Source organism: Marmota flaviventris, chromosome 11 (assembly GCF_047511675.1).
Source record: "Marmota flaviventris isolate mMarFla1 chromosome 11, mMarFla1.hap1, whole genome shotgun sequence".
Taxonomy (NCBI): Eukaryota; Metazoa; Chordata; class Mammalia; order Rodentia; family Sciuridae; genus Marmota; species Marmota flaviventris.
In genome coordinates this window covers 9,461,472-9,488,092 of record NC_092508.1, presented here as the reverse complement: position 1 = coordinate 9,488,092, position 26,621 = coordinate 9,461,472, and the positions used below count along the sequence as shown (strand labels likewise).

The window sequence follows — 26,621 nt, the reverse complement described above, 5'->3', positions numbered from 1 at the left end:
CAGAAGCCTCGGGTAATCTAAAGGGAAACTTAACTTGCTTTTCAGTTGCCTAAAAAATCAAAGTCCCCCAAGTAGGTCTGTCCTGTAAGAAAGCCCAGCTCCCCCAGCAAGCCTGTTTTTCTGTACACTTAAAAGAGCTGTCTGAACTAATAAAGGCATTTGCATCTTCTCCTGGACAACACTCTTAAAAGCCCACCTGTTGTGTCACACTCTTCTGCATGACTAAGTCCCCTGCACTCCCTCTGTTTTCTCAGAGCACAGGACTCACAAAGCTTATCTCTTGGACAAAAGCCTGGCAATTCCCAAACAGGACCCAGATGAGAACCACACTTCTGGTAATTGCCCAAGCCGCCTGGTAAAAGATTCAGCTGACTATATACGCTCGTAATTCTTAACCCCTCATTCCCAAGGCCAAGGGAGAGAGGCTAGTTTTTGTTTTGTTTCTTTTTCTTTTTTTTTTTTTATTTGCCTACCTTCCTTCTCATGAACTTTCAATAACACCAACAATAATCCTGAAGGTAATGCTACCCATTTTAATCAGAATATGTTATGCACATTACATAAAATTTTTTGACAAATTCTGAACCTTCACTGTTATCTAAAAGGCAAAATTGCAGTGCTGCTTAACGGAAAAATGAACACTGGACGTCTGGGGAGAGCATGCTGTTCCTTTAATTAGCCGACAGCTAAAAAAATACTTGAAAGTATTTTACAGTGTACAAAAAACGTGCCCATAAATGATCTCCTCTCACTCTCGGAAAAACTCCACGAAGTAGGTATTATTGGATCAATTTTACGCAGGGAAACCAAGCCTCAGAAGTCTGTGTAACCTACCCAAAGTCACGAGGAGAGCACTTTCCCCTCTGTAAGAGACTCCCCTAGGCCAGGGGAATATTTTTATCATGCTTCATGGTGTAGCCCCCTCCATTTTGATTTGATTTGATTGGTTCTTGGTTGTCTTTGTGTTTCCTTTGTTTTACTGACTGCTTTAGAGGCCCCCAACAACAATAAGCACAAGAGCAACAGAAGTTATTTGTGCTCTTTGCTACAGGACTAAAAATAAAATTTGCATATAATAGCAATTACTGATTCCTGTCTAGACTGTTCCGAGTTGAAAGAGTGGGAAGGCCTCACACATGACAGTTCCAAATATAATCCTTTTTCATTTCAGTAATTACCAATTATCTTTCAAATTCATATTAGCCAGGGGAACCAATACGGCCAGCCCACCAGAAGAAATCATGCTACAAATGACAGCGCTCAGGCCATGAAACGACATTATGATGGAAATTGTGCAAGTAAATCCAATCTCCATCCATGTAGCATTTGGAAAAATAAATGCTTTGAAGTAAATAATAGAATACCACGCAATGGTCCCTGTGAGGTCCACTTCCAAGTTCCTGCCCTCCACCCCACACACATGTAATTGAGGGGCTAAGCCCCTTTGCTTACACGCCAGCCCAGCAATAAACAAGCTGCAAGTCGGTTCCTCTATTTATGCTGTGCTGTGGGCACACACACCCATTGATTATCTGTGGGACTGACTGTGCCGCAAACCTTAGTGGCAATAAATAGTTTCAAAGGGAGAACCGTCCACCAGGCAAGAAAAAAAAAAAAAAAACATGACTTGGAAAAGTACAAAGATCTGCTAAACAAAACTCACCAGACAGAAGGAGCACTCTAAAAAGATCCGCTCTGACTCTTCCAGCTGAAGTAAAACGTGGCTGGCAACTGGAAATGGTTAAAGTTTCCTATTTTCTGATTATTCCAAGTGCTTACCTCTGCATGTCCAGCCCATCTGCAGCTGGGTCAGTCAAGACAAGAACGCTCCTAAGAAAGCCAGTTCTCACAAGCCTTTCAGGCCAATTGAGCAATTTGCAAAAGGGAGAGAGTTTGCCATGACAGTTGGAGGGTGTCCTCCAGAAAACACCCAGAGCCACAGAAACGGACCCACCAGGCCAAGGACAGGAACGGAATCCATGTGAGAACCAGGGAAGTTCCACTCAGAGAAAACAGAAAGCGCAAACAGCAAACCCCAAAGCCGGAGAGTGTCATTGCTAATGTGTGTGGGATACAAATGGAACACAAACTCCACCGAGGGACAAAAATTCAATAGCAATGACGTTTAGAAAGCAAAATGTATCGCTGAGGATTAGCTTCAGCTGTAAATGAAAGAAAAGGCCAAATAATAAGGGTTTACAGGAGGCAGATGTTTATTTCTCTCTCACATAAATGAAGTCTGGGGTAAGCAGCCAGGGGCTAGTGTGCCCTGGCATTGGGGACCCAGTGGCCTCTTTTTGTTCTGTGGTTCTTAGCACCCGGCTCCCCCCACCACATGATCTAAAAGGGCGTCTCGAGCCTCAGCCATCACATCTGTATGCCAGCCAGGACAGAGAAAAGAGGGGGCAGGGAGGCGGGCACCTCTCTGAGATCCCCTCTGCTTAACCACAGCAAACTTCTTATATGACCGTAACTAGCTGCAAGGGAACTAGAAAGGAGTCAAATGTGTCTTGGCAATTTGCATTTGCCATTGTGAGAAGATAAATATTCCATGACTCGAGGGACTCCAAGGCCCTGAGGCCCCTGTGATCGTTAGATATTTAGGAACTGCCTATTTTTGCCAGCCACCACGTTCTGCACCTGGTGCCCAGTGAGGGGAAGAAAAACAGAAGAGAGAACAGAGCCTGCCCTGATGCAGGGGCAGTTCAGTGACCACTGCTCCCCAAAATGACCAGAAAGGGTGTCTGTGAACTTGTATGGGCACTGTGCTCTCTTCAACATTTTACTTTGAAATAATTCCAAGGTTATCAGGATATACAGGGATAGTCATAGCTTTATGAGGTTAACACTTTGTTATATTTGCTTTACAATCTCGTTCCCGTGTATTTACTTCCTCCCTCCCCTTCTGCCTCTTCTCGTCCTCCTCCTCGTTCCTTCTCTCTTTCTTCTCCTTCCTTCCCTGTCTCCTCCCCTCTTCCCCTTCCCCCATGTGCCTTTGAGGACAGGAGGAAGGTGTCGCTCCTAATTCACGCAAAATGCTTCACTGCGTGTCTCCTAAGCACAGGCTCTTGCATAGCTATGGTGAAACGATATGCCACCCATCATCAAGTCCTCTGTCAAAATGTTCCCTGGCCGAGACCTAATTCAGGAGCATGCCCTTGCCTTTGGTTGCCACGTCTACTTAATATGGGACAGGTTCCCAGCCCGTCTTTGTCTTTCGGGACATGGATACTTTTGGAGAGCACGAGCCAGCTATTTTGGAGCCTATGTTCCCAGAACAGAAAGAGTGAGCCTTCTAGAGGTCCTGTTAGGAGACAGGTGACAAAGGTCAGCCGCAGTAGGGTGACGCTAACTCTCTCTAAGGTGACGTCCACCTGACTTCATGGGGAAGTTACTGCTTTCTCTTTCTCAATTTATAATTGGTGGGAGACACTTGAGATTATATAAACAGCCTGTTTCACGTTAAACCCTCCCACAAGTTTGAGACTTCACCAGTGATTCTTGCCTGGCTCAGTTATTACAATGATGATCACAAAATGGTGATTTTTAAATATCACTTCTTCTTTATTGATGAACACTCTATTATCAGGAAGGGATTTCCTCTGTTCACTAATTTACGTATTTTTTATTTTAAAAAGTTAATCTTAGTACATATAAATAGATTCTTATTGTGTTCAATGGGATATAATCCACAACCACTGTCATTTATTTTGGGGTATGACGTATATTGTACCATATGTACCATATTTAGTCAATAAAAGCCAAGCTGGCTTCCATGTCTTTCTTATTTATTTATTTATTTATTTGCAGGAAGTGGGTAGGGACTAGGGATTGAACCCATGGGCACTTAACCCCAAACCTTTTTAATTTTAATCTTGAGGTAGGGTCTTGCTAAGTTACTTAGGGCCTCACTAATTTGCTGAGGCTGGCTTTGAGCTTGCAATCCTCCTGCCACAGCCTCCCAAGCCTCTGGTATTATAAGCATGTGCCACTGTGCCCAGCCTGTGTCTTCTTAAAACTTTTTTTCTTTCTGAGCACCTCCTTGCTTTCTAGCACCAAAATCTGTCTGGGAATCCATCTCTAAATTTTCTTTGCACAGGCGTTAAGAGGTGGTAATAATAAGTCACAAAATCACTCATGTACTGAAGCACTACGTAAATCCATACCTTCAGTGAGCCCCTTTCACGTTTCCATCCACGTCACAAGTACTAAGCCAAGTACATGGGGTGCCTGGTGGTGATCAAGGACCTAGCCCCAGTCCCCAGGGCTTACAGGGTCTTGGGAGATGGAGGCCCACAAGTAACTCTACCACAGAGAAGAAGCCGAATGAACTGAGAGGTACAACTGAGGTAGAAGAGAGAGGATGACTCACTGCACCTGCCTGGGCAGGAAAGGCTCTGGCAGAAGTGAGGCAACCCCATCTGCTCTGAGAGGCAGAGGAGGCAGGGGACGGAAAGGGTTGTTTCAGACCAAGGAAATCACTCTGGCAAAGGCACCATGCACCAGAACACACCAGGGTGGAAAATGGCCTGCCGTGCACAGAGGAGAGGGAGACTCCGTGACCCTGAGCCAAAGCATCAAAGCCACTTCTCAGCGTGTGATCAAGGCACTTTACAGACACCAACCACAGAGGAGGAGGAAAGAAGTGTTTCCACCTCGTCACTGACATTTCAGTCCCTTTGGCCTCGTTCCATACAATCTTCTCACATCCAATGTGCAATGGCGGCAGGAAAGGAGATGAAATGGCAAGAGACGGACGTTAAATGACATTTTCCCAAACAAGTTAACCAAACAGCAACCACCCAAACGTGAAAATTACAAACTTCTGAGCACTCAGATGCGATTTTTTTTTTATCATTAAAAAAAAAAATGGTCTTGGCGAGTCTCAACACGTGCCATTGGGCAAAACGTTTTTATTTAAAGATAGGCTGGAAAACCAGTCGACCCAGCGCTGGCTGACAGTTCCCATCAGAGAACTGCGTGGCAGCAGGCCTCAGGGAGAAAGCGGAAAGGTTCCCAGGCAAATTGAGAAACTTGGGGAGTGCTGGGATATCCACACCCACCCTGACTTAGCATCCATGGCAGAGCAGAGGGTGCGTGGCCCAGCATCTTCCCCATTTCCTGATTCAGCTGGGGGCAAAAACACACCCAGTCAAAATGGTTTGTTGCCCTAAGCAAATACAGGGCCACATATACAGTTCTCATCTGAGATGTCAGGACCTCCCGGACAGGACACAGGCCGCAGGAAGCTTTCATTTTCCTAAGGAAAAGGGAAGGCTGTGAAGGGCCCCATCTCTCCTGTGTAGCACGGGAGATTCCCATGTAACTACAATCCACTTCTTGTGGAACTGAGAGACACCCTCTGAAGCACAAGGACCTCTTCTTCTTTCTACCCACTTTAGAACCTAATCGGGTTCCTCGCCCAAAACCAAAAGATCAGTAGACACATGTTAAAGTAAAGCCTGTAGGCATTGGACACAGGGGAAGCAGTGCGGCCAGTCTCAGCCACAGCCCGTGGATTTTTCACCCTGGGATGTGCATTCATGAAATCAGTAGTGTCCGGCTCTTCAAGTATCACAATTGCTTCCAAATCTAAAATGATCCTGCCCTATACAGCACACAGTGGTGCTCACTGATTGGAAATATGCATAACGCCTAAAATCCACCATGAATCAGGAATGACTCCAAAAAATATTTATTGTAATAAAGCACACAGGATTTGCAAAGCAGTTGACATCACCGTGGCTTACATTTTTTCAGTCCATACCAAATGCTTAACTGCATACAAGATTAACAGATGTCTCAATGTAATTCCCTGACCCTTTTGAGTTCCAAGACCCATCGGTTAAGGCTGAAAGTCAACAGTAAGACATTTCATCTGAGTCTATTCCACTGTCTGGGTTGCACTCAGGACCCCCACGAGTGTGAGCTCTGACTCAGACATGACTTTGCCTTCTGCTGTGGCCAACCTTAACCCAGTCTGAAATCTCGAAAGCAGGCTTCCATTCATACTTAGAATGGGAACTGTCTTCTTAAATGTTAACACTTATGAAATTGTTATACTCCATAAAAATTCCTCTGAGATGCACCAGGAAGTGCTAGAGATGAAGAATATGCTCTGTCACTCTTTTCCTTATTTACAGGTGGGCATTAGCAACTCAAATCAAAAGTAGATTTCCTATTTAAGGGCCAGGGATTGAAATGACAAAGATAAAGACCTCGTTCTTTAGCAAAAGCCAGCATCTGCTGAGGTCCAAAATAGACTCTCAGTGCCTGTAATAAGAAATCCACAATATATCTATTTCTTCAGTCCTTGGATCAAAATGAATCCATTTGTCTCCATCATCTATAATCCAAGACGTGAGTTTTGATGACCACCTAATGCAGAGATAATGCCCTCTTAAACATAAGCCAGAAAAAGTTAAAAAAAAAAAAAGAAAGAAAGAAAGAAAGGAAAAAAAGGGACATCATAAGAGTATAGCAAGTGGACGGGCAGGGACAGGAAGGAAGGTCCTGAGGAAGGAGACTGAGCAGGTTATGTTATGTGCATATTATGAAGGTGGCATAATAAATCCCACCATTGTGTCTAATTATAATGCGCCAATAAAAATAGATTTAAAAGATTAAAAACAACAACAACAACAGGCAATGGCTGTGAAGCAACAGAGTACTTGTCCTTATTCAATTCAGCTGTGACCTCCAACCCACCGAGAGCCTAGGGCCATTGAAAAAGAAAAATGGGAGAAAAGGTGAGGTAGTGATAGTCCCTTGAAAAAGCTGCAAAATATGTCGGAAAGGCTCAGCAGTCAGCAAGGCAGTTCAAACAATTCAGGAATGGAAAGAACGTTCTCACTCATTGTGGGGAAAGGAGGAGAAGAGAAGCAGGAAAGGAAGAGAGGGAAAGTAAAGGAGGGGGCCAGAAAACACAGATGTGTTTTCTGTGGTCCCCAACTGCAGAGCACTTCTCCCTCATGTCCAAAGTAGGGCTCCCTGTAAATGCAAATTAATTCATATTTCCAAAAGACTGCCTCCGAGTTGTCATTGAGTGCTTGCCCTGCCCCTAGGTACCCTGCCAACACACATGCCCTCCAGTTCATATCTCACGGGTCAGCCCCTGTTCAGCAAAGGCATTGAATTACACGTTATGAAGAAAAACACCAACTCTCCGGGCCAAGGCGTAAAGGGATCAGCATTGAACTCTGCTATTTACCATTAACACAGAGAGAGAAGGAAACGTGAAGTTACAGGGTTTTAAAACTGAATTCCTTGTTCCCGAGACTGCCTTACTTCCAGAAAAACCATCTATCAACTTTCTAAACAGATACTGGCTGTGCTGTCTTCCTGCATGTTTAAAACGACTCCCACCTGGGGAACACTAATTTGAATTCACTTGGGTTGTAGGACTCTGCAGATTTGCACTTTGCCCATGCCGTTCGTTTTCCACAAAGCACCAAGCTCCTGCAGCACAGACCAGAAGGTAGGTGAGGAAGAAGGCAGGGTGTGCCAGCTAACTGATGCCAGATGAACTTCCCCGGGTCCAGAGAGCTTCGTGGTGAAGATTTCCTCCTTGTGTGAAATCAACGTGGGGAAGCAGGGCCTCGGGACTGAGATGTACATTCCCTTCTCAGAAGGTCAGGACTGCCAGACGTGGAGGTATTGAACTCTGTAGACTAAAGAATCTACATTGTCCTAGAGTGAACTCATGGAGCCATTCACACTTTTATCCAAGGACTATAAGTGTTTCTCAAGAAATGAGCCCAAACAGCCTGTGACCCTATCTTTCTTTAACTGTTTTGGCCAAAACAGCTGTTTGCATCCCTAACACCATTTCCATTCCAAGCTCAGAAACAAGAGGGATTCGTTTTGTAACTTGTACTAAAATTCCTTTATTTGTTTTGGATGCAGTAAAAGCATCATTACTTAAAATGACACTCTACATTTTCAGTGCAGAGATTTGGCAGGAAGGTGAGAGTGACATCCAAGTTATAAAAACCTTAAGATTTACAGCAGATGCCAATAGCAGGGCTACACCCTGATAAACAAGGACAAAAATCTTTCTCCAAAGATGGGCCAGAACATGGGAGCCGCAGGCCAGAACTATTAATTAGGATTATCTTTGCTCAAAGTCACTTAATAAAGTAAGGATATGTGCAGAACAGAAAATAATGGTGTGCACCCTTTCTTCATCTCCCAACACGCTTTTTACAAGGAATACATAGTCATTTGCAATAACATGTGTGTATCCATGTGGGTTTCCGTGTCTTAGCGAGTTTTCAAGAATGGCTCTTTCACTTGTCACCTACCTATGCCCACCTCAGGATATCAACTTTATAAAACAACAGACGAAACGTTAGTATTCAAGGGAAAATTCTACCTGCAGGTCCATCGGAGATTTGTGGTTCCAAGCCTCAGACACCAACTCTCAAAGAGATCAGCCAATTATGACTTATCTCTTTTGAGCAAATTATGCACATAACATAAGCAGGAAAAAAATCTAAATATTGAAATGGCCCTGGATTGACAGGAGGGTGGGAAGACCAAGCTCAGAAAGGAGAAGGATGGATCAGTTCCCAGAGTCTATGCAGCAGAACCATAGACAATCTTCAGAAAAGGGATTTATCAGGTTTATCAGCCCTGGCTGCCTTCATTCACTGGGTCATCATACTCAGGATTCCAACTCCTGGGTGGAAGTGTTTAATGAATCTAACTGGGACAACTAGTGACCCTGTGGCTAAAAGAGAGCACATGGACTAACAGATACCTCTCCCCTGAAACTGGATGGCAACTTCCCATTGGAACAGGGGAAAACAGTTCCCCAAAGAAAATCAGGATGCTATTACCAGAAAATGGGAAATTAAGCTAAGTAGAAACCACCCCAGATGTCCACTTCTACTTCTATGTAAACAGACTTAGCATTCCTGTTGTTTATTTTTTGACAAAATTGCAACTAATGCTATTACCCAAAATCTGTGCTACAATGTCCCATATAAAGAGCCACAGGGACTACTTCAAGCTATGAAAAAGTTTGGGGCCCCACATGAGTTGGTATACTTTATTCTATTAGAGAATGAGGACTAAGTAATTTGCCCTGTTTCTTTTCTTACTTGGCTGCCAGGAAGCTCAGAGCTAAAAGTTTTAAACTCAGTTATAACCTTAACTATAACTTTAGGTTTTCAAATACAACAAATCTCTCCTTTCATCATTGTTGTTTGAGGGATTTCATTTTGGTCTTGTTTTAAAACCATATTTTTACCTTTTATTGGAAAGAACTTTAAAAGCATGTGACTTTGCCCCCTTACTAATCAAAAGCCAGCCTTTTCAGAACTACATAAGGATCTAATGTATATTTGTATTTTTTTTTTTTTAGTTTGTAGATCACGTGTGCTTTCATGCAACAAGAATATGGGTTGAAGGTGGGAGGTGTAATTCATTGTTATGCTCAAGCCACTGTGTGACTTGAGTCCAGGTACTTTGCATGCTAAAAATAGAATCTGTAGCTGCAAGAAATGGGAAGTGGGAGCCCCAGTGAAACACCTGAGCAGATCTGCTCCCAGGGGGACCAGGAAAAGTCTGCAAATTGCTTTTGAGGTTCTTTTTTGTGGGGGAGGTGGAAACGGGATTCTCTAAACAAGGCAGTGCTGCCACCATCTCCGACATCCTCCCGTTGGGTTCTCCGAAGCAGCATTTCTATGGTTCTTCATAGGCTGACAATTTATGAGGAAAATGTTGAAATTAAAAACTGTCCTCCACCCTTCACATTACCCCGTTTTTGGAAGCAATCTATTCCAATGTTTGGCAGTATAAATGTCCCAACTGAGCCAATACCATAACAATGAGAAGCGTTGGCTGCCTGGCGTGGGAGATGTAGGAAGGAGTGGTCTGCATTTACTTAAAAGCAGAAGCAGCCACCCACTTCTGCAGGAGCCCTCTCATGTGCTCTGGATTAGAAACAGGATAGGCAACAACACTTGTAGTTCCTGTGCCTCTGCGTGCCCGGGACAGAAGAGCCAACCACATGTTCCCCAAAGAGAGAAGAGAGGAGCTGCCTACATGGACCTCAAGGTCAGCTACCAGAGAGCAATAAGTGATGCTGCACAAATAAACTAAGTTACAAAACCGTTTATCACCTTGGCCTTTAGGAACCGGGAATCAAGGATCTCATCCGGACTCCAACAGGAAAGAATTGAGGATTCAGTTCTTGTGTCAAAGAGTGTCAGCTGTGACTGACACCTGGGACAAGCTGGGGCCATGCTCTTCCCATTCAAGGGCAGCAGCGGCTGCTTGGTGGTCCCTCTATGAAGATACAGGCCCTCTGTGGTCTGACCTGCCCATTTTTAAAAAAGAATCAGAAAGTCCAGCTTTCCTTATAAATTCTTCTAATTTTTAAATCCTGGAAACTAATTTGTAAAGTTTTTATATCTACTGCAGGAGCCAAAGGAAACATTCCTGCGAGCTGGAGCCAAGCCTCAGCCCCATGGTTGGTGGACTTAGAGAAGCTCAAGTTCTACACTGACGTGCCCCGGGCTGTGGAACGCGCCTTCATTAAGTGGCCAGGACCATCTTCTCCCCCCACCTGCAAACCCATGGGCACCAGCACCCTAAAAGCTACGAGAAGTCCTGAACCAAGTAACCAGACCTACAGGGCTTCCCTAGAGCCTCCCAGACTATTTGGACCCCAGGCCCTGGGAGGCAGGTCTCCCACTAGCAACTCGATAAACTCACGCTTCATGGAACCACTATGGGAAATGCCAAACTTGCATTTTCTACTTGGCTCCAAAGTTCAATGTTTCTATCCCCCGTTGACCCTCAGATCTGAAATGGGGGGAGATATTAGTATCTACCGACCCACTGTGGTATGCCAGTTACCATGCTAAGTTCTTAAACTTCAACATTCACAAACAAATTGTCTTCATTTTCAACTTGAGAAAATGCACATACAAAACACAAATCAGAGGCCCTGACTTAACCCTGGAGTAAAGCAGCCATGGGTGCCTGATTAAAAGCCCACCATCTCTCCACTGTCCGTAATTCTGTACAGGTCCCTGGTGGCCTGACCTGTAATCTAAAGAAATATTCTCATCATCTCCCATTTGCCCCAAACTGCCTGCCCCTGTGTCTTTGGGTCTGCTTATATCATTCTCCAATTTCCAGTCTGCTCATCTGCAGGCAGCGTTGCTCCAACAGGGTCAGATACTCCAGAAAGCCTTCACCACCTGAGCAGGTGTGGGCATGTGATGAATGAATATATTTTTCTGCACATCAAAGCGAGACAGCTCATCTTTATGGAGCCAGGAAGGTGCCAGAGACAGCACTAAGTGTCGGTGTGATGCCCTCCACTCTCTCCTTCTTCCTCTCTGGGTGTGTGCATATTCTCAACCCCACCACCACAACTTCCCAGTGTTCCCTTTTCCTGGCTTCCTTGCCCATCTGCTGTGTCTACCCTCAACCTATTTCATCTCTTTCCTTCACCTGTAAAGCAAATAGTTAGGAGCCAAAGTCTAGTGTTTTACTTGCCATTTCTAGGGCTACCACACATCCTGATTTGATGGGAGACTCTCTTGCGTGCCTGTTATTTATTAACACTGCTGCCATCACATGAACAGGGCCCCAGACCGGACACGGTGTCACATGGTCCCTTCACATATTCATCAAACAGGCTTTCATTCACTGGTGTTGAGTTAAATGCCTCAAATTTTCCTTCTTGAGGGAAAAAATACTTTTAAACAAATAGATAAGTCATTTTTATGGATGCTTTTCACTAAGCGTCAACAGCCATTGGATAAGTTGTTCCATCCAGTCTACATTTTTAGTTGTCAAAGGAAAAGGAACTGTTCCGTAAGGAACGCGGATCCTACATCTGCTAGGCACATTACTTTAATTCACAAAGGAATCAAGAGTCACTGATGGTTGGACAGATGTCTTCCCTATGTGTCTCTGTCAGGGAAGGGAGAATAGCTAGAAGGGATCCAGCCAGCCAGCCACAGGGGCCACAATCCTGGAGTCACCCCTTCAACAGCAGTGTCTCCAGAGTCTCCTGGGCACTGGGATAGAGGGCTTCAAAGGCCCCTGAGGACAGCGCAGCTGGAGAACCAACAGAATGAGACACGCACAGACTGGGAGCCAGGATGAGAACGAGGGCCATGGAGAATGAGCCAGGATCAAGGCTTCCCGCCTTTGCCTGGATTTCTTCTCTCGTCCAACCACTAATTTCCCTATAATACTTAGGCAAACAGGGAGAGATGAAAAAATGCCATTTCTGGAACTCAATGTAAAAGGGTTTTAAACAGAGAGAAAAGAACTACAAGAACAATTTCAGAGTTCATTATGTACATTCTAGGTTACAATTTTAATTTCTAGAAAAAAATTATAATTTTAATTATGAGTTAAAGGGAAATGAAAGCTACAGTGAACCCACAGGATTTAGGGCATCCTGAGAACGCACTGCTACTTCTTTCAACTTCTAGCTCTGGGCCTGATGTACAATATTCCACACTCGTGTCTTCAAAATGCTTCATATAGGTATAGAGGACACATTGTCAATTGCACCATTTAATACATTTTGACATATGTGTAAACCAGGAAACCATCACCGTAATGGAGACATTGATCCTATCTATCACTCCCAAACCTTCCTCAAGCCCCTGTGTTGTCCTTCCTCCCGGCCATCCTCAGACAACTACTGACCTGCGTCAGTCACTTCACCTTCCCACCAATAGCAAGAGCATCCGGGTTCCTCCTTGACTTCTGCTATTCCAGTAGTTTTACATAGTAACATTTCATTGCAGTCTTTGTGACCAATGACATTGAACATCTTTTCATGTGCATATCGGTGGCCCTATTCTTTACCTTATTATCCATATATTTTTTTTTGTTCAAACCATTATGCCATTTTTTTAAAAACTGGGATGTGTATCTCATTATTGAGTTTCAACAGTTTCTTCATGTATCCTGGATCCTTTGCTATATATGTGATATGCCAATATTTTCTCCAAGCCTATCATGTCTTTTCATTCTCCTAAGAATATTTTTAAAGAGCAGGTTTTTCATTGTGATACAATTCAATGTTTTGTTCATTGATTGTGTTTCTGTCATTGCTTTAAGAAATCTCTGCCCAACTCAAAGAGGCTCTTGGATGCCATGGGTTGTTCATTATCGTGATGGTAGTGATGCTTACACAGATGTGCACAAGTCACAATGATAGTCTGCTCTTTTATCTAAGAGTTTTGTTAAATTCAGGACTACGATCAACTTTTTTTTCCTTTTTTTTTTTTTTTTTTTGGTAGCAGGGATTGAATTCAGGAGCACTCAACCAAGGAGCCACATCCCCAGCCCTATTTTGTATTTTATTTGGAGACAGGGTCTCACTGAGTTGCTTAGCGCCTTGCCATTGCTGAGGCTGGCTTTGAACTTGCGATCCTCCTGTCTCAGCTTCCCAAGTCACTGGGATTACAGGCATGCGCCACCATACTCGGTCTATGATCAACTTTTGATTCACCTTGATGTATAGTATGAGGTATGGATGAATGTACATGGTACATAACCCCTCAACGTACCAAGAGTTAAGTCCCAATAAACTCATCATAAGCTGAAAGCATCTGAAGTCAATGATGCATTCTATGCACATATCAAACCTCATGGCTTAGCCCAGCCTGCCTAAAGCAATCTCTGAACACTAACATTAGCCTATTAGTTGGGCACAATGGTCCAACACAATGCCTATTTTATAAAAAGTATTAAATATTCCATGCAATTTACTTAATACTGAAAGTGAAAAACAGAGCAGCCCTATGGATGTGCTCTGGCACGATTATAGCATTGACAAACCATAAGTCAAACCAGTGCTCACTGGGGACCATCTGTATTTGGGTCTGTCCTAGATGCTATGGCTTTTGTTTTGCATGTTGATAGCCAATTGTTCCAGCACCATTTGTTGAAAATACTATTATCTTTTCTCTAGTTGCTCTGGTCTGAACAAATCCATGTGTGAAAATTCTAACCCCCAGCATGAGAGTATTAAGAAGTGAAGCCTTTGTGGGGGCAACTAGGCCCTGGGGGTGGATGGAATTAGTGTCCTAAAACAGGCCCAAGGAAGCTTGTCTACCCCCTCCTCCATATGAGGACACAGCAAGGAAGTGCCATCTCTTTGCACCAGGGAACAGGTCCTTACCAAACAATGAATCTTCCAGGACGGTGATCTTAGACTTCTAGACTTCTCTAATATTACAAGAAACACACTTCTGCCATTTATAAGCCACCCAGTCTAGGGAATTTTTGTTGTAGCATCTCATGCAAACTAAGACACGGGTCCACTCTCTTTTTTGTACCTTTGTCAAGTGACATGAATTTCTGATCAACACGCAGAGCTGTCTATGAAGGCCTTCCTTGACAGCTGCTGCTCAATTTGAGACCACATACACTCTTTGACTCAGCCATTCCGATTTGACAGTTCAGAAATAAAGAAACACAGGCACAAGCACATGAGGGTATGCACAAATTCTTATAACACACAGTTATAAGTTTACAGGGGAAAGGTAAAAGAGCAAGGGACTGAACTTAAACACCCCCTCACAGGGAAATGAAGGCCTGAGTTGCAGCCGGACTCTACCACAAACTTCTCCACAGGCTCCAAGAGCAACAGGCTGGAGCTGCATGGATTGATCATAAAAGGCTCCCAGGAAATGCTGTGAAGTGGGGACGGGGGGCTACAGAACCCAAATACATGAGAAAAAACTAAACATGCATTTATATATCTGTATATGTTTGCAAAAGCCTAGGGAAAATAACCCCTGACCAGATCATACAAATTTCTTCAGAGGTAGAACTGGGGATGGGCTGAGTTAATAACTTCTTTATATACTTTTGAGCTATCTGATTTCTTCTCCTAAAAAGGTATTTTTTTTTTTTAATTTAAATCCTCGGCACATGGTAGATGTAGCAATCCTTTTCACATTTGTACAACCACTTGAACAAAATTATCATTGCCCCTTTTTTTTTCCCCCTGATGGTTGGCCAAGTGGGAAGAGATGGATTGCTGCATGGCAGAAACCCAAAAGAAAATTCTACACTAAAGTATTATGGGTTCCATTGTGTCCCTACCCCCACCCCCCCACACCTCCCCCACAAAGTGTCATGTTAGAATCCTAGCCCCTAGGACCTCAGAATGGGACCTTATTTGGAAATGGGGCAGTTGTATGTGTGATCAGTAAAGATGAGGTCATACTGGAGCAAAGTAGGCCACTGAACCAACAGGAATGACTGAAACGCTTATAAGAGGAAGGTTTGGACAACACACCCGCAGGGAGATCATCGTGGGACAACCGAGCTGATGCCACCAGAAGCCAAGGGATGTGGAAGACCCCGGCACGCCAGCAGACGCTGGGACAGAGGCTGGAACCAATTCTCCCTCACAGTCCAGAAGGTACCAGTGCTGCTGGAGGGCTCCAGAGCTGTAGACGACACACCTCCGTTGCTTCAGCCACCTAGTCTGTGGCATGTCATTAGGGCAGCCTCAGACAACGAGTACACCAGGCTACCAAGAATTCAAGTCTGAAAACAGCCAGCAGTCACCACCCAGCCCACGGCCCTGCAGCCCCCTTCCTAGGGGACAGAGAAGATGGGGACATAGACCGCAGTTGCTGCTCCCCATCAGGATGACACTCACAGTAGACAAACGGCTGGCCCATCCCGCTGTACAGTGGGTGGTAGAATCTGTCACTCACAAAGAACCTGTGGATGGATCGAGTCTCGAGGGAGAGTGACAATTATGGAGCCCTTTTCTCCTGGCAACGAGGCACCCTACCTGGGCACTCAGGCCCACAGGCAACACACCGTGGCCACTGGGATCAGAGCAGGCAATCAGGAGGCAGCACGGCTTCACTGCATGCCGGACAGCTCAGCACAGCAGAAACTGTCTCATGGGAGTCCAAAATCAAGATGCCGGAAGCACCACACCCCATCCAGGGGCTCTAGGGAAGAACACTTCCCACACTTTTCTAGCCCTGGGTGGGGGCCACAATCCCTGGCACTCCTTGGCTTGTGGCAGCCTCTCTCCATGCTCTGCCTCCATCCTCATGTGGCCACCTAAACATGACCTCACTTGACCTGACTGCATCTACACAGGCCTTATTTCTAAATAAGTTATATTCACAGCACCAGGGATTAAGACTTCAATTTATCTTTTCAGGGGACACAGTTCAACCCATAGCAATGAGTAAAATATGGAGACCTAACCTGGTTTGAACCCTTAGTAGCAACGTCAAAGGTACAAAACATAGAAGTCCCAACTAGTGTACTGCACAGGCTTAAGCAAATGCCAGAAGGTGGTAATTTTTCAACCTGAACTGTTATTAGAAGGTCAATTCAGCAGCCACTTAATGAACCAAGTCCCTTCCATCTTATCAATCCAGCCTCCTGGCAGATTGCTTCTCGTCCTTATCATTTGTTGCTTCAGAATCACCACGTGGCTGTTGCAATGGCAGACATCACAGCTTCGCCCACAACAGAAGGAAAAAGAAAGGGGGGTATGGAAGGCTCTTTCCTCAAGAAGCTTCACTTGAAGTGAAGCCGTCCCTGATAGATACTCTCCTGTACGCCAACATTTAAAAATGGTTCCTGGCAAACCCGAGACCAACTATGATGAGATGGTCATGGCCAGGCTGGACCACTCTCCCAGAGACTAAGGCCTGACCATCCTTGCCCTGATCAAGTTAGAGCTCTGTTAGCAGAGAAAAAAGTTAGTTCACAGACTCAAGTGAAAGTTACCCACAGCAATGAGTAAAATAGAGAGACCTAACCTGGATTGAACCTGAATTCTCTGGGCATCCATTATGTCATCCATAAATGAGGGGGAAAAAAAACAAACCTGTCCTTTAGAAACGGTCTCAAGAATAAAAGGGCTCTGCGTGCATGATCCAAGAGGCTGCTGAGGATTGTGGCCCCTGCAGCCAGCGAGCTGGACAAGAACCCCAGCTCTGCCTCCACAATGGGAGGACAGAAAAGAGCCAGGGATATAGTAAGTGTTTAGTAAAAGCTGGATGCTCTTGCTATTTTTCCTAATAGTACTGCTAGTACCACAAAGGTGAGTCTTGAGGAACATAGATAGTATTTCTTGATTTTCTCCATAGAAAGGGAACCTGGAGAGAAGGGAAAGGTAAAGATGACACTAAAGCCACTGGCAAATGCCAGCTCACCCGGCAGCATCGCTGGGCCATGAGGCAAGGCTGGCCCAGGACCTTGGCTCTGACAGCGCTTCCTCTGCTGGCTCTGTGGGCATCAACATGCCTGGGAATACTCATCGACTATGTGACCTTCCTACTGTCCCTAAGTGGCAGCAACTATGTGTTTAGTGGCTTTTAGAATGACTTAACAACTCAAAATATCTTTTGGAGCAGTGGACTCTCAATGGCAGGATATACATGGGACTTGCTAATGGTCACCTTCAGCGTGACATCTGCTATGTACAAAAGGGAATGCTTCTTCCTGACCTGAGATGATTACCTGGCAGAAACTAAGTAAGTGTTAGAGGTCACCACAAACACCCACTTCCAGGATAGCCACAGCTAGGCCCCTCCAAAACAAGGACCCAAGCGGTCAGACCACAGGGTGTATAGCTGCCCAAGCCCAGAGCCACCTCGCAACCCCATTTGAGCTTATGAGACTGACAAAACTAAACTCCCAATCGTAAAGGTCATTGCAGTCGGGGGACCACAACTTCCTATAACTCAAGAGGAAGGTGAGGTGTGGGTCAAGCACAGGTCCTGTTCCTAAAGTGACCAGCCCTGACAGGTGTGCCCCTATTTATTGAGCACTTACTGTATACCAAAATCTCTGCAAAGTAGATGTCTCCATTTTATAGACAGGGAGAGCAAAACTCAGAGAAGTTAAAAAACGATGCTGAAACATTGCAAATAAGCAATTGAGTTAAAATTATTTATAGAAAGGCAATTCTGTTTTTTTCACTGATTTTTTTTTAACCAAGTGACTTCTGATTCAGGAAAAAACCTGGCTAATAAGGGCAATGCCAGAATGACCCTTATGCAAGTAAAATCTTAGTTGAAACATAGGGGGAAGAGAAGTCCTGGGCCATCAAGAATGGAAAAGAGGACTTCTGCCCCATGAGGGACCTACGTGGCATCAGCACCAAGTGGAAGAGCTCACTGTGACATTGGGAGTCTTGGAATATACCAAAAGCACAACGCGGATCTCCTCCTGTTCCTTGACACCATCCTTCCCGTCTGTGGCTGAGGGGTGGAATCTGGCAAATATACTGTGATTCCTTATCACTAACTTCGATCAACTGGGATCAAGATTTGTTTTTTTTAACATAACTGATAGGAAAGCAATTTCACTAGACTTTACAGAAGTCTTTGGACAAACATCTCAACTATTTCTTCTTGCTCTACTCATATAAAGCTCCCGTTTAGATCAGTGCCCATGGGGACAGAACAGCACACTGCAGCCATTGAGCATTTCTGGGCTGGTTTTATTCGCTGACCACTAACAAGCCCCTGGACTGCTGCTATTCATGGAGTAAAAGACTCCCCTGGAAGGCAGCCTGACCTCCAGGAGCTGCAGGGCTGTGAGGGGCTGACTCTTCCAGAGCCTTCCAGGGCTAATTTTCAGGACAGAATGGAGTCAGTGTGCAGAGAAGGGAAGAGAGAGATAATCTGGAACATCAAACAAAATGCAAAAGTTGCCTAACACTCCAAGATAACCCAGTGCAGTCAACATGAAAGAACCATTAGGCAATGGGTAACCAAGGGGCAGAGTTTTCCCAGCACTTGCACTTTGCAAATTATTTGTTAGAGATTTTGCTGATGAACTTGGAGAAAGAGTCAATGACATAAGACAGCATTTTACTTCTCAGAGAGACTAAGGCTCCCCATCAATGAAACCCCAACTTTTCTTCCTCTCATTTTTTTACATTGTTGCTTATTATTATTATTATTATTATTATTATTTATTATTATTATTATTATTATTATTACATTATAGTGGTACCTAATGGTAGGATTTGTTGTTACATATTATTCATGTACACCATAGAACAATATAACTTGGTCATCAGTTTTTCTTTATGAACAATAAGGACCGATGCTTCATGCTTACCTGCAACTATATGGGATGAAAAGGAATGCAGAATCTAAACAGATTTGGCCAAACACCTGTGCCTGGGTAAGAGAAGGGCTTGCTGCTTTCTAAGCAGCTGCTCTGGAACATTCCTATCGTCTCTCCTTCCCCACGCTTTGTCTAAAATTGGGATGACCACATATGTGATCCAGCTTGATTAGCAGCTTCCAAGGTCTCCATTCTGGATAAATGGCTGTGTGCCTCAGCCGAAGAGAGTTTCAAAGGCACCTGGGAATTTCAGCCTAAGTATGATACAGAGGTTTATTTCTCCCAAAGATCTGGGACACCAGACACAGGGGAGCCTTTGCCCAACACAGGCAACTGCACCGCTTCAGCAGGAATATGACAGTAGCCTCTTGGAGCCAGCAAATCAGCTATTGCGCTAATTCCGTTGGTTCACGGCACCAGCGGGAACACATGTACGGCATTGCACAATGTCTCGACCTTCTGCACCACAGTGAAGTGGAGAGAAAGAAGGCCTAGAGCCAGACCACCTGGGTCAAACCCTGGCTCAGTTCTTTTCTGGCGGCCTGAGCCCACGCAAATCATTTCAACTCTCTGGCCTCCAATTTCTTTATCTATGAAATGGGGGTAAGAATGGTTATGGGGGATAAATGAGCTCAGTAATTCAAATAAATTCAACACAGTGCCACACACACAGAGCACACTCCATAAAGGCCAGCCATTCTCTTCCTGTCCCTGCTGTCAGTTTGGTCTGCCTGGAAAAGTATCAGATTGGCCAACATTCTCCCTCTGCCTGATGAGCCAGGTCTAATGGGCTGCAGCTGACGTGTCGGAGGGTTCTTCAGTGTCACTTCTCAGGGGAAAAGTGAAACCGGCGTCATCATAGAGAAATACATCTAGAATAATCCATGCTCCAAATCAAGACAGGGCAAGAGCAAGACCATCCTAGGGAAAGAAGTCCTCTTACCTTCTAACTCCTCCAACAATATTTAGTTAAGAACTTCAACCTTCTTTATCAGCCCAAAGTTAAACCAAAAGAAAGGTCTTTAGGATGTGGTTTTTCTCCTGCACTCCCTCATCTCACCCTCTTTTGGAAATTGCCAGTGCATAGGCCTTGACCAAAATAAAAGTGAAGAAGGATGGGTGAGGACAGCATGGCCCCGGTGGGAAGCCAAAATCCAGCCTCAGGGATGAAGTTACACATTCTGCCCTGGAAAACCCGAATCTCAGGAAAGACCGGCAAACGATTGCATTGGAGCCTTTATTAAACACCCCGTGAAAAGACAGTTTCATAGACTCCATGGTTAGAATTTGCTAGAATTTAAATTTATTTCCCATAAATTCTGACACTGAGCTCCACCCTATTCTTAAATAACCACAACACTGAGGAAGTGTGGCCTCCTTTGTCTGGAACTCAGTCTTGTCTCATCTTTCTCCTGCTTGTCTCCTTTCCTGTCCGCCACAAAAAGCATCTAGTATCTCACTGAAGACATTTTCTCTGGGGAAATACATGATCCTTATGGCAAAGTCCGCCCACATTTGGCACAGATGGGTTTGCTACTTTGAAGGGATCCACCCAGCACAACAATTAAGCCAATCAGGAATCCAATGAAAAATTTTAAATATCAAGGTCAGAAGTAATCTGGTCTCTATTTTAAAAAAGCAATACTGAGCCTTTTTCTACTGAGAAGTCCACTTTACTTGCCTGAAAAGAGCTCGTTTCAAATCTGCTTCTTTAAAAATTTATAACCCTACCGAGTCCCTGCAAGGAAAAAAAAAAGTTCACTGTGCAGAGAAGGTGAAAAGGGAAAATTTCATATTTACATTTTTAAAAATTGGGGTGGTATTTTAAATCTTCACATTCCTTTTGATCCTATTATATGTTTAATGGCAGAAGCTCCCGGCCAGGGCTCTAGTGGGATGCGACACAAGTTTTAACATTCAAGGGAGCAGATGAAGTTGCCGCAGTCCCTGTGACTGAATGAGCAATCACCCGGCTCAGCCCTGCTCAGGGCAACAGGTCCCTTCGCCTCTACTGGATTTGGGTCAAAGACCTAAACCTCATATCAGAAAATATCAGCCTCATTTTTTTTCTTGGCAATCAAGTGGTCAATGATAATGATAATCAAATCTGATCAGAGATACCCTCTCCTGGCCCCGGGAACCAATTGCCACATTCAAAAGCCAATTAGTTAAAAGGTGACTCTCTAGGCAAAGCCATGCCACACTCTCGTGGAGCCTTCGAATCAGCATCGCCCCACAGGAACTAGCAAAATCAGCTAAGAAAGGACGTTGGTTCCTTTTTTCTCTCACCTTTTTTGATTTCTAGGTATTTATACAATCGATTGATTTCTTGATCCCATTTGGAAGCTCTGGAAAGGCTTCTTTGAAGCATTTTCTTCATTGCAGCTTGTCTCAGTTATAACGTTTGTATTAAAAATTAATGAGAAAAAAATGAATGAGGTTGCATGAGAGGAGGGGAGAGGGTGGGTCTTATACTGGGGAGGGGATCCCATCTATTTTCCCATTTAACTCCATTTCTAATGTGTGTCCTTGGCCTGGCATCTGGACTTGGTAAAGCATCCTACTCACTGAGGAATCGGAAGCGACCGTTTCTATATGATCATGCCTGGGGGCGAAGGGGAAGGAAAAAATCCCAGACAGGAAACAGAGACCATGACAAAGACAACCACAAGGAATGTAAATAAAATATTATTACAAGCAGCTCACTCACCACCTCACTGTCACGGCTCCCTCCCCGAGAAGCAAAAAGGAAAAACATACAGGTCTACAGATTCTGTGTTTTTAAGAAGAGTCCAGTGGCTGTTTGGGAAGAAGCCATGAGTGTGAAGATTTTTCCCAGTGGGCTCACTTGGATAACCTCAAGCCTTGAGATGTATTTTTTTTAAAAAAGAAACGGGTTCACGAAATGATTTAAATTTGGGGATCTGAAGTGGAGACTAGATCGGTAAGTGCCTTCCAACAGTGACTGGATCTTAGTGATAAGCCCTGTTTACCAGAGTTTTTGAAAAACCTAAAACCATGCTCTTTCTACATGGCACCCTGGAATAAAACAAACTCACTGCAAACGCAACTGCAAAAACCTAGACTCATGCCAAACGCACGTGTGCACATTTCACAGAAGAGCAGGGAAACATTTCAGTCAGGGAAAGATCTCCACGGGGGACTCAAGCCAGAGCTCATGCCTGCCAAGAGTCACGTGCTCCAGAGCTGACAGGACTCTCTAAGTGAAACAAGCCAGTAGGAATCACTTCAAGAGATGAAAATCTACAAACTCTTCAGAGGCACAGATCACCAGGCCATAAATACCACCTCCAGGAACTGTGACCACATCTCTATAAGGACTTCCAAAAGCTACTCTCTGCTCTTGGATGGGAGTCACCACCTCCCATCAATCATTTTGCTTCTTTGAAATCAAAATCATGCCTTGTTCTAAAGGAGGAATTCAAATGCACCACTGACATCTGGTGCCACTTCCAAAATACATTTACATCACCTTGTGCCAATTATACTGGGCTCACTGCTGAGGTTCACCTAATAAGACAGGGGTGTCAGGAACCTGGTCACCTACCTCTTCATCTTCAAAGCCAGCAGCAGGTTTTCTTGCTTATTCTGTCTGAGACCCCAAGAAACTGGTCTGGGGGCTTTGCTAAAATGAACACACTCCCCAAAAGTCATGGCCAGGGAGACTTGGAATGGAGCTGTGGGGCATCTGTTTCTGCTAAATGCAATGCCCTCTGCAGGTTAATCCTTGGTATGAGGACTAACAGGCAAAAGTTGGCCTGCCCAGCGTCGGAGGGACTGTCTCTTTGGGGCTTGGAATGTTCATTGAGGAAACCGCCCAAGCCAGCCAGGAATCCTGGCCTCTCTGTTCTAAGTCTTCAGAGATGCTCAGCCTCCAGTGGTACAATATTTTACCACGTAAACGCTTCTTTAAAGTTTACTACAAAACAATATGGCTCTGAGCCTGCCAAAAGTTTAATTGCAGGATTCAGTGGAAAGTAGCTGTCTCTTCCCCCCCCCACCCCCAGAATATTTGTGGGCAAAAGGCAGTCATCGCACCTTGCAGCCAGGGCCATCCCAAGACCCAAAGTGTCACTGAAGGAGTATCACTGGGAAAAATATCCCTCTTTCTGATTTGAACCCGCTCTTCAACTCCCTAGCTTCAGAAGAATCCAAATCACAGGCAGTATGGCATTTCAGGACCAAGCTATGAAAACTTTTGATGGGATAACAGGGGACTTAACTATTCCTGCCTGAACTTAAACTTCTGACTTTCAAATATCTGGAGGAGCTTGGATTCAGGGAGAGATGAAGGAAGAGAGCCAATGAATAAGGGGAAAATAAAATAAGTAGCATACCATGACCAAGCCAAACCAAGCTTGACATATCCAAATTATATTGGCAAATGGATGCTTTCACAAATCATTTGTTCTGTCTTTCCTAGAGACAAAAAGAAAAAAAAAAAATCTGGATTCAAATAATCCTAATCCCAGACCAGTAAATTGTGTCAGTGGAATGCAATCTAAAATTGCTGCTCAGGAAACCCAACATTATTTATACCAACTCGCACACAAACACCTCCAAGCCAAAAGTTGTAACGCTCCAAGCAGTGTGGTCCTCGGTTTCATCATCCCCTTACCCTCGCTGGGTACCCGGCTCTGGGTGAAGCCAACAGCATCCAGTTCCCATGGATGCTTCTTACAGGGCAAATCCCCAGCAAGTGGGCAGCGGCACCACCAACTGGGTTCCTCCAGCCGGTCACCTCCTCCTCCAGGCTGGCCCCCGGCCTCCCGGGTCTCCTTACCTGCAGGCGCTCGGTGGCCGGCTGCCACATCTTCCAGCCGTGGGGTTTGACGGAGGAGAGGCTGGCGAGACTCTGTCGATCGCGCCGGGGGGTGAGGGGCTGCAGTCCCGCTTTCACATCTGGGGTCAGTGTCCGCGGGATGTGCGTCCTGGCGCCGGCCACCGCTGCGGGGTGGGCGCAGAGGGCTGCGAGCTGGAGGAGGCGGCGCGGCGCTCTGCTGCCGGCAACTTGTGGGCTCGGCCGCGCGCCGGCTGTCCTGGCGCAGCTGCGAGAGGATTGCGCAGCTCCGCCCGGGCCCGCGAGCGCACGGCGGCGGCGGCGGCGGCCGCTCCCTCCTCCCCCCGCCGCCGCCGCCGCTGCCGCCGCCGCCCGGACCTGCGCGCTCTGAGCATGCCCGGGGCGGGCGCCCGGGGCCCACGGGGGAGGGGTCGGGTGCGCAGACCCCGCAGTCCCGGGACCCTGGCAAGGCACGAATGCCGAGGCCAGAACGGGGAAGCCCCACTGGTATAGGATCTGGAAAGGGGGACAGCCTGGCTGGGAGAAAGGGCCTGGGGACTGTTGGGGGAAGTGGCTTCTTATAAAAGGCAGGCACAGTCCTGGGGGTCCCAGGCTTCCATTCAGCCGGGATCTCAGAAGCGCTGGAGAGAGACTTCCATTCATTCTTCCCTTTCGACTTAACTGGGCACCTATTATGCTCCTGCCCTTGTGTTGGGTTCAGAATACAGTGGGGCAGAATATGAGAGCGTGTTCCTGCTCTCCTGAGCTTGCATTCTAGGTGGAGGAGATAGTTATGATGGAGAAAACACATGAACAAGCCGTTGCTATATCCAGTGGTGATAAATGTCAAGAAGAAAATATAACAGGGTGGATGTCCTAAGAAGGGAAGAGTAGAGCTTCTGAGATCAGGGCCCTGGGGAATGCCCGTTGTGAGATATGGAAGAGGGGAGGGATCTGCATGGTGAGGGGTGAGAAGGGCGACACAAGCCCCATCAGCCACAGGACTCCTGAGATCCACCAGGTGCTCACAAGGCTCTGAAACCCAAAAAGAAGCCATCCCAGGCTCCTGGCCTGAGCTCACAGGCTAGTGCTGGCTGTCCTGAAAGACCTCCCCTTCCTGTGCAGGCCCTGCTCTCCCTGTCCTCTGGACAAGTCAGCTAGAGAAATGTTAATATTAGCACCGTGGGTTTGAAACAAATGAGGCTTGTGGAGTTTGGATCACTTGTCCAGATCACAAAGCCAGTAAATGACCTAGAGAGTGCGCACTCAGATGTCTTCAGTTCATGTCCTGTGCCTCTCCCTCCTCTGAAAAGACAATGGAAAGAGAAACCATCTGGGGCTGGGGACTCAGGGGAGCTTGGTGGGACTGGGTTGTCAAGCTGAGTCTGCAGGGCTGGTGAAGAGTGTGTAAGAAGAACATGGTGGGAAGAGCTTCCAGAACCCCAAGGAAGGAATAGAGAAGGATAGGAAGAGAACAACCCCAGGCTTCTGAAAGGCAATTTCCAAAGGTCAGCAGGACTGGCAGGAAAGGGTCCTGAGAGCATTCCAACAGAGACACCTGGAGCCTGACCTACCTGTGCAATGCCAAAATAAGTACCCGTGCCTGTCCATTTCCCTCACCCCCAGGTGCAGTGATATCTAGGGATCAAGGCACTACAGAATCCAGCCCTTAGCTCATGGGGTCATTCCAGCATCTATCCTAGGAATAGAAACCCCATCTCTCAAGGCTTCTGGAGTGCATGGCTCACAAAGCCCCACAAAAGAGAGTGGCCATGTACATCCAGGGCTCCAGGCAGCTCCTTCTGGATGGTACAGTCACTACCTGATGCTGCCTTGCAGGCAAGTCCAGAACCCTCGTGATCTCCAGGAGCCTCTGGCAAAGCCACAGAGCTGTCTCTGAGGCGCTGGCCTCTGTCTCCCAGACATCCAAAAGACCTTGTCCTGCTGCCTGAAAACCACTTAAACCTTCTCAGCCCCTTCTGCAGCCCTGGTGCTTGCTCTGAACGTCCAGTGCATCCCTTCTCCTGAGGTATGGCTGCCAGCCCCATCTGGAAAGATGTCTTAGATATTTGCTGATGTGATTTCTGTTTTGAGCCAATATTCTCCCTTTTCTAATAATGCACCCTGCACACCTGCCACAGTTAGAAAATTTGTGGTGAAAATAACAGATCTCTGAGCCCCCACTTCTCTAGAAAATCCAAACGTACATCTGAAACCTCCCAGGAAGCTAAAATGGGAATATTCGGTTGCCAGGGATGTCTTCAGACTTAAGCTTTGAAACCATCCTTAGTTGCTGATGCTTCCGTGGAAAAGTGATTTTGTTTTAAATAGCAGTGGGATGAGATAGCAGCCTAAATTCAAATCGCATTAGAGCGTTAAATCCTGTCTTCTCACCTCTGAATGTAATTAATTGTTATGACTCAGTAACACAGCTTTTAGTTTTGAGAATGGTGCTATTTAAAGAGAAAGGCTTCGGCTCTGGAGATTGCTTTCAGTAACCAAGCTGTTTGCAAAAACAGGTTTGGTGAAGTAGAGAATGTGTTTAAACTCAAATGGCACTCCGGCCTCAACTACCAATCAGGGAACTAGGTGAGAGGAGGGGACAGGGGACAGAGGAGGCTGGAGGAAAGTAACAAAAGACAACCTCCTGCCCAAGGTTTTGCTCCCAAGTTTTCCCATTCAGGAGAAACCTGCAATGGAGGGT

General features: G+C 45.6%; 1 protein-coding gene across 2 annotated transcripts in view; it reads right to left on the bottom strand.

Annotated features, from left to right (window-relative positions):
• Positions 1 to 24,197, bottom strand: part of Pid1 (phosphotyrosine interaction domain containing 1) — a 231,676-nt gene extending 207,479 nt beyond the window's left edge. Inside the window, exon 1 of one of the 2 annotated variants that reach the window (XM_027941954.2) lies at positions 23,921 to 24,197. In XM_027941954.2, the coding sequence (XP_027797755.1) occupies positions 23,921 to 23,950 (30 nt within the window). In that variant the 5' untranslated portion in view covers positions 23,951 to 24,197. Of the gene's footprint in view, positions 1 to 23,474; positions 23,496 to 23,920 lie in introns of those variants that run through there. The other variant, XM_071619584.1, reaches the window with a different exon arrangement.
• Positions 24,198 to 26,621: the final 2,424 nt, after the last annotated feature.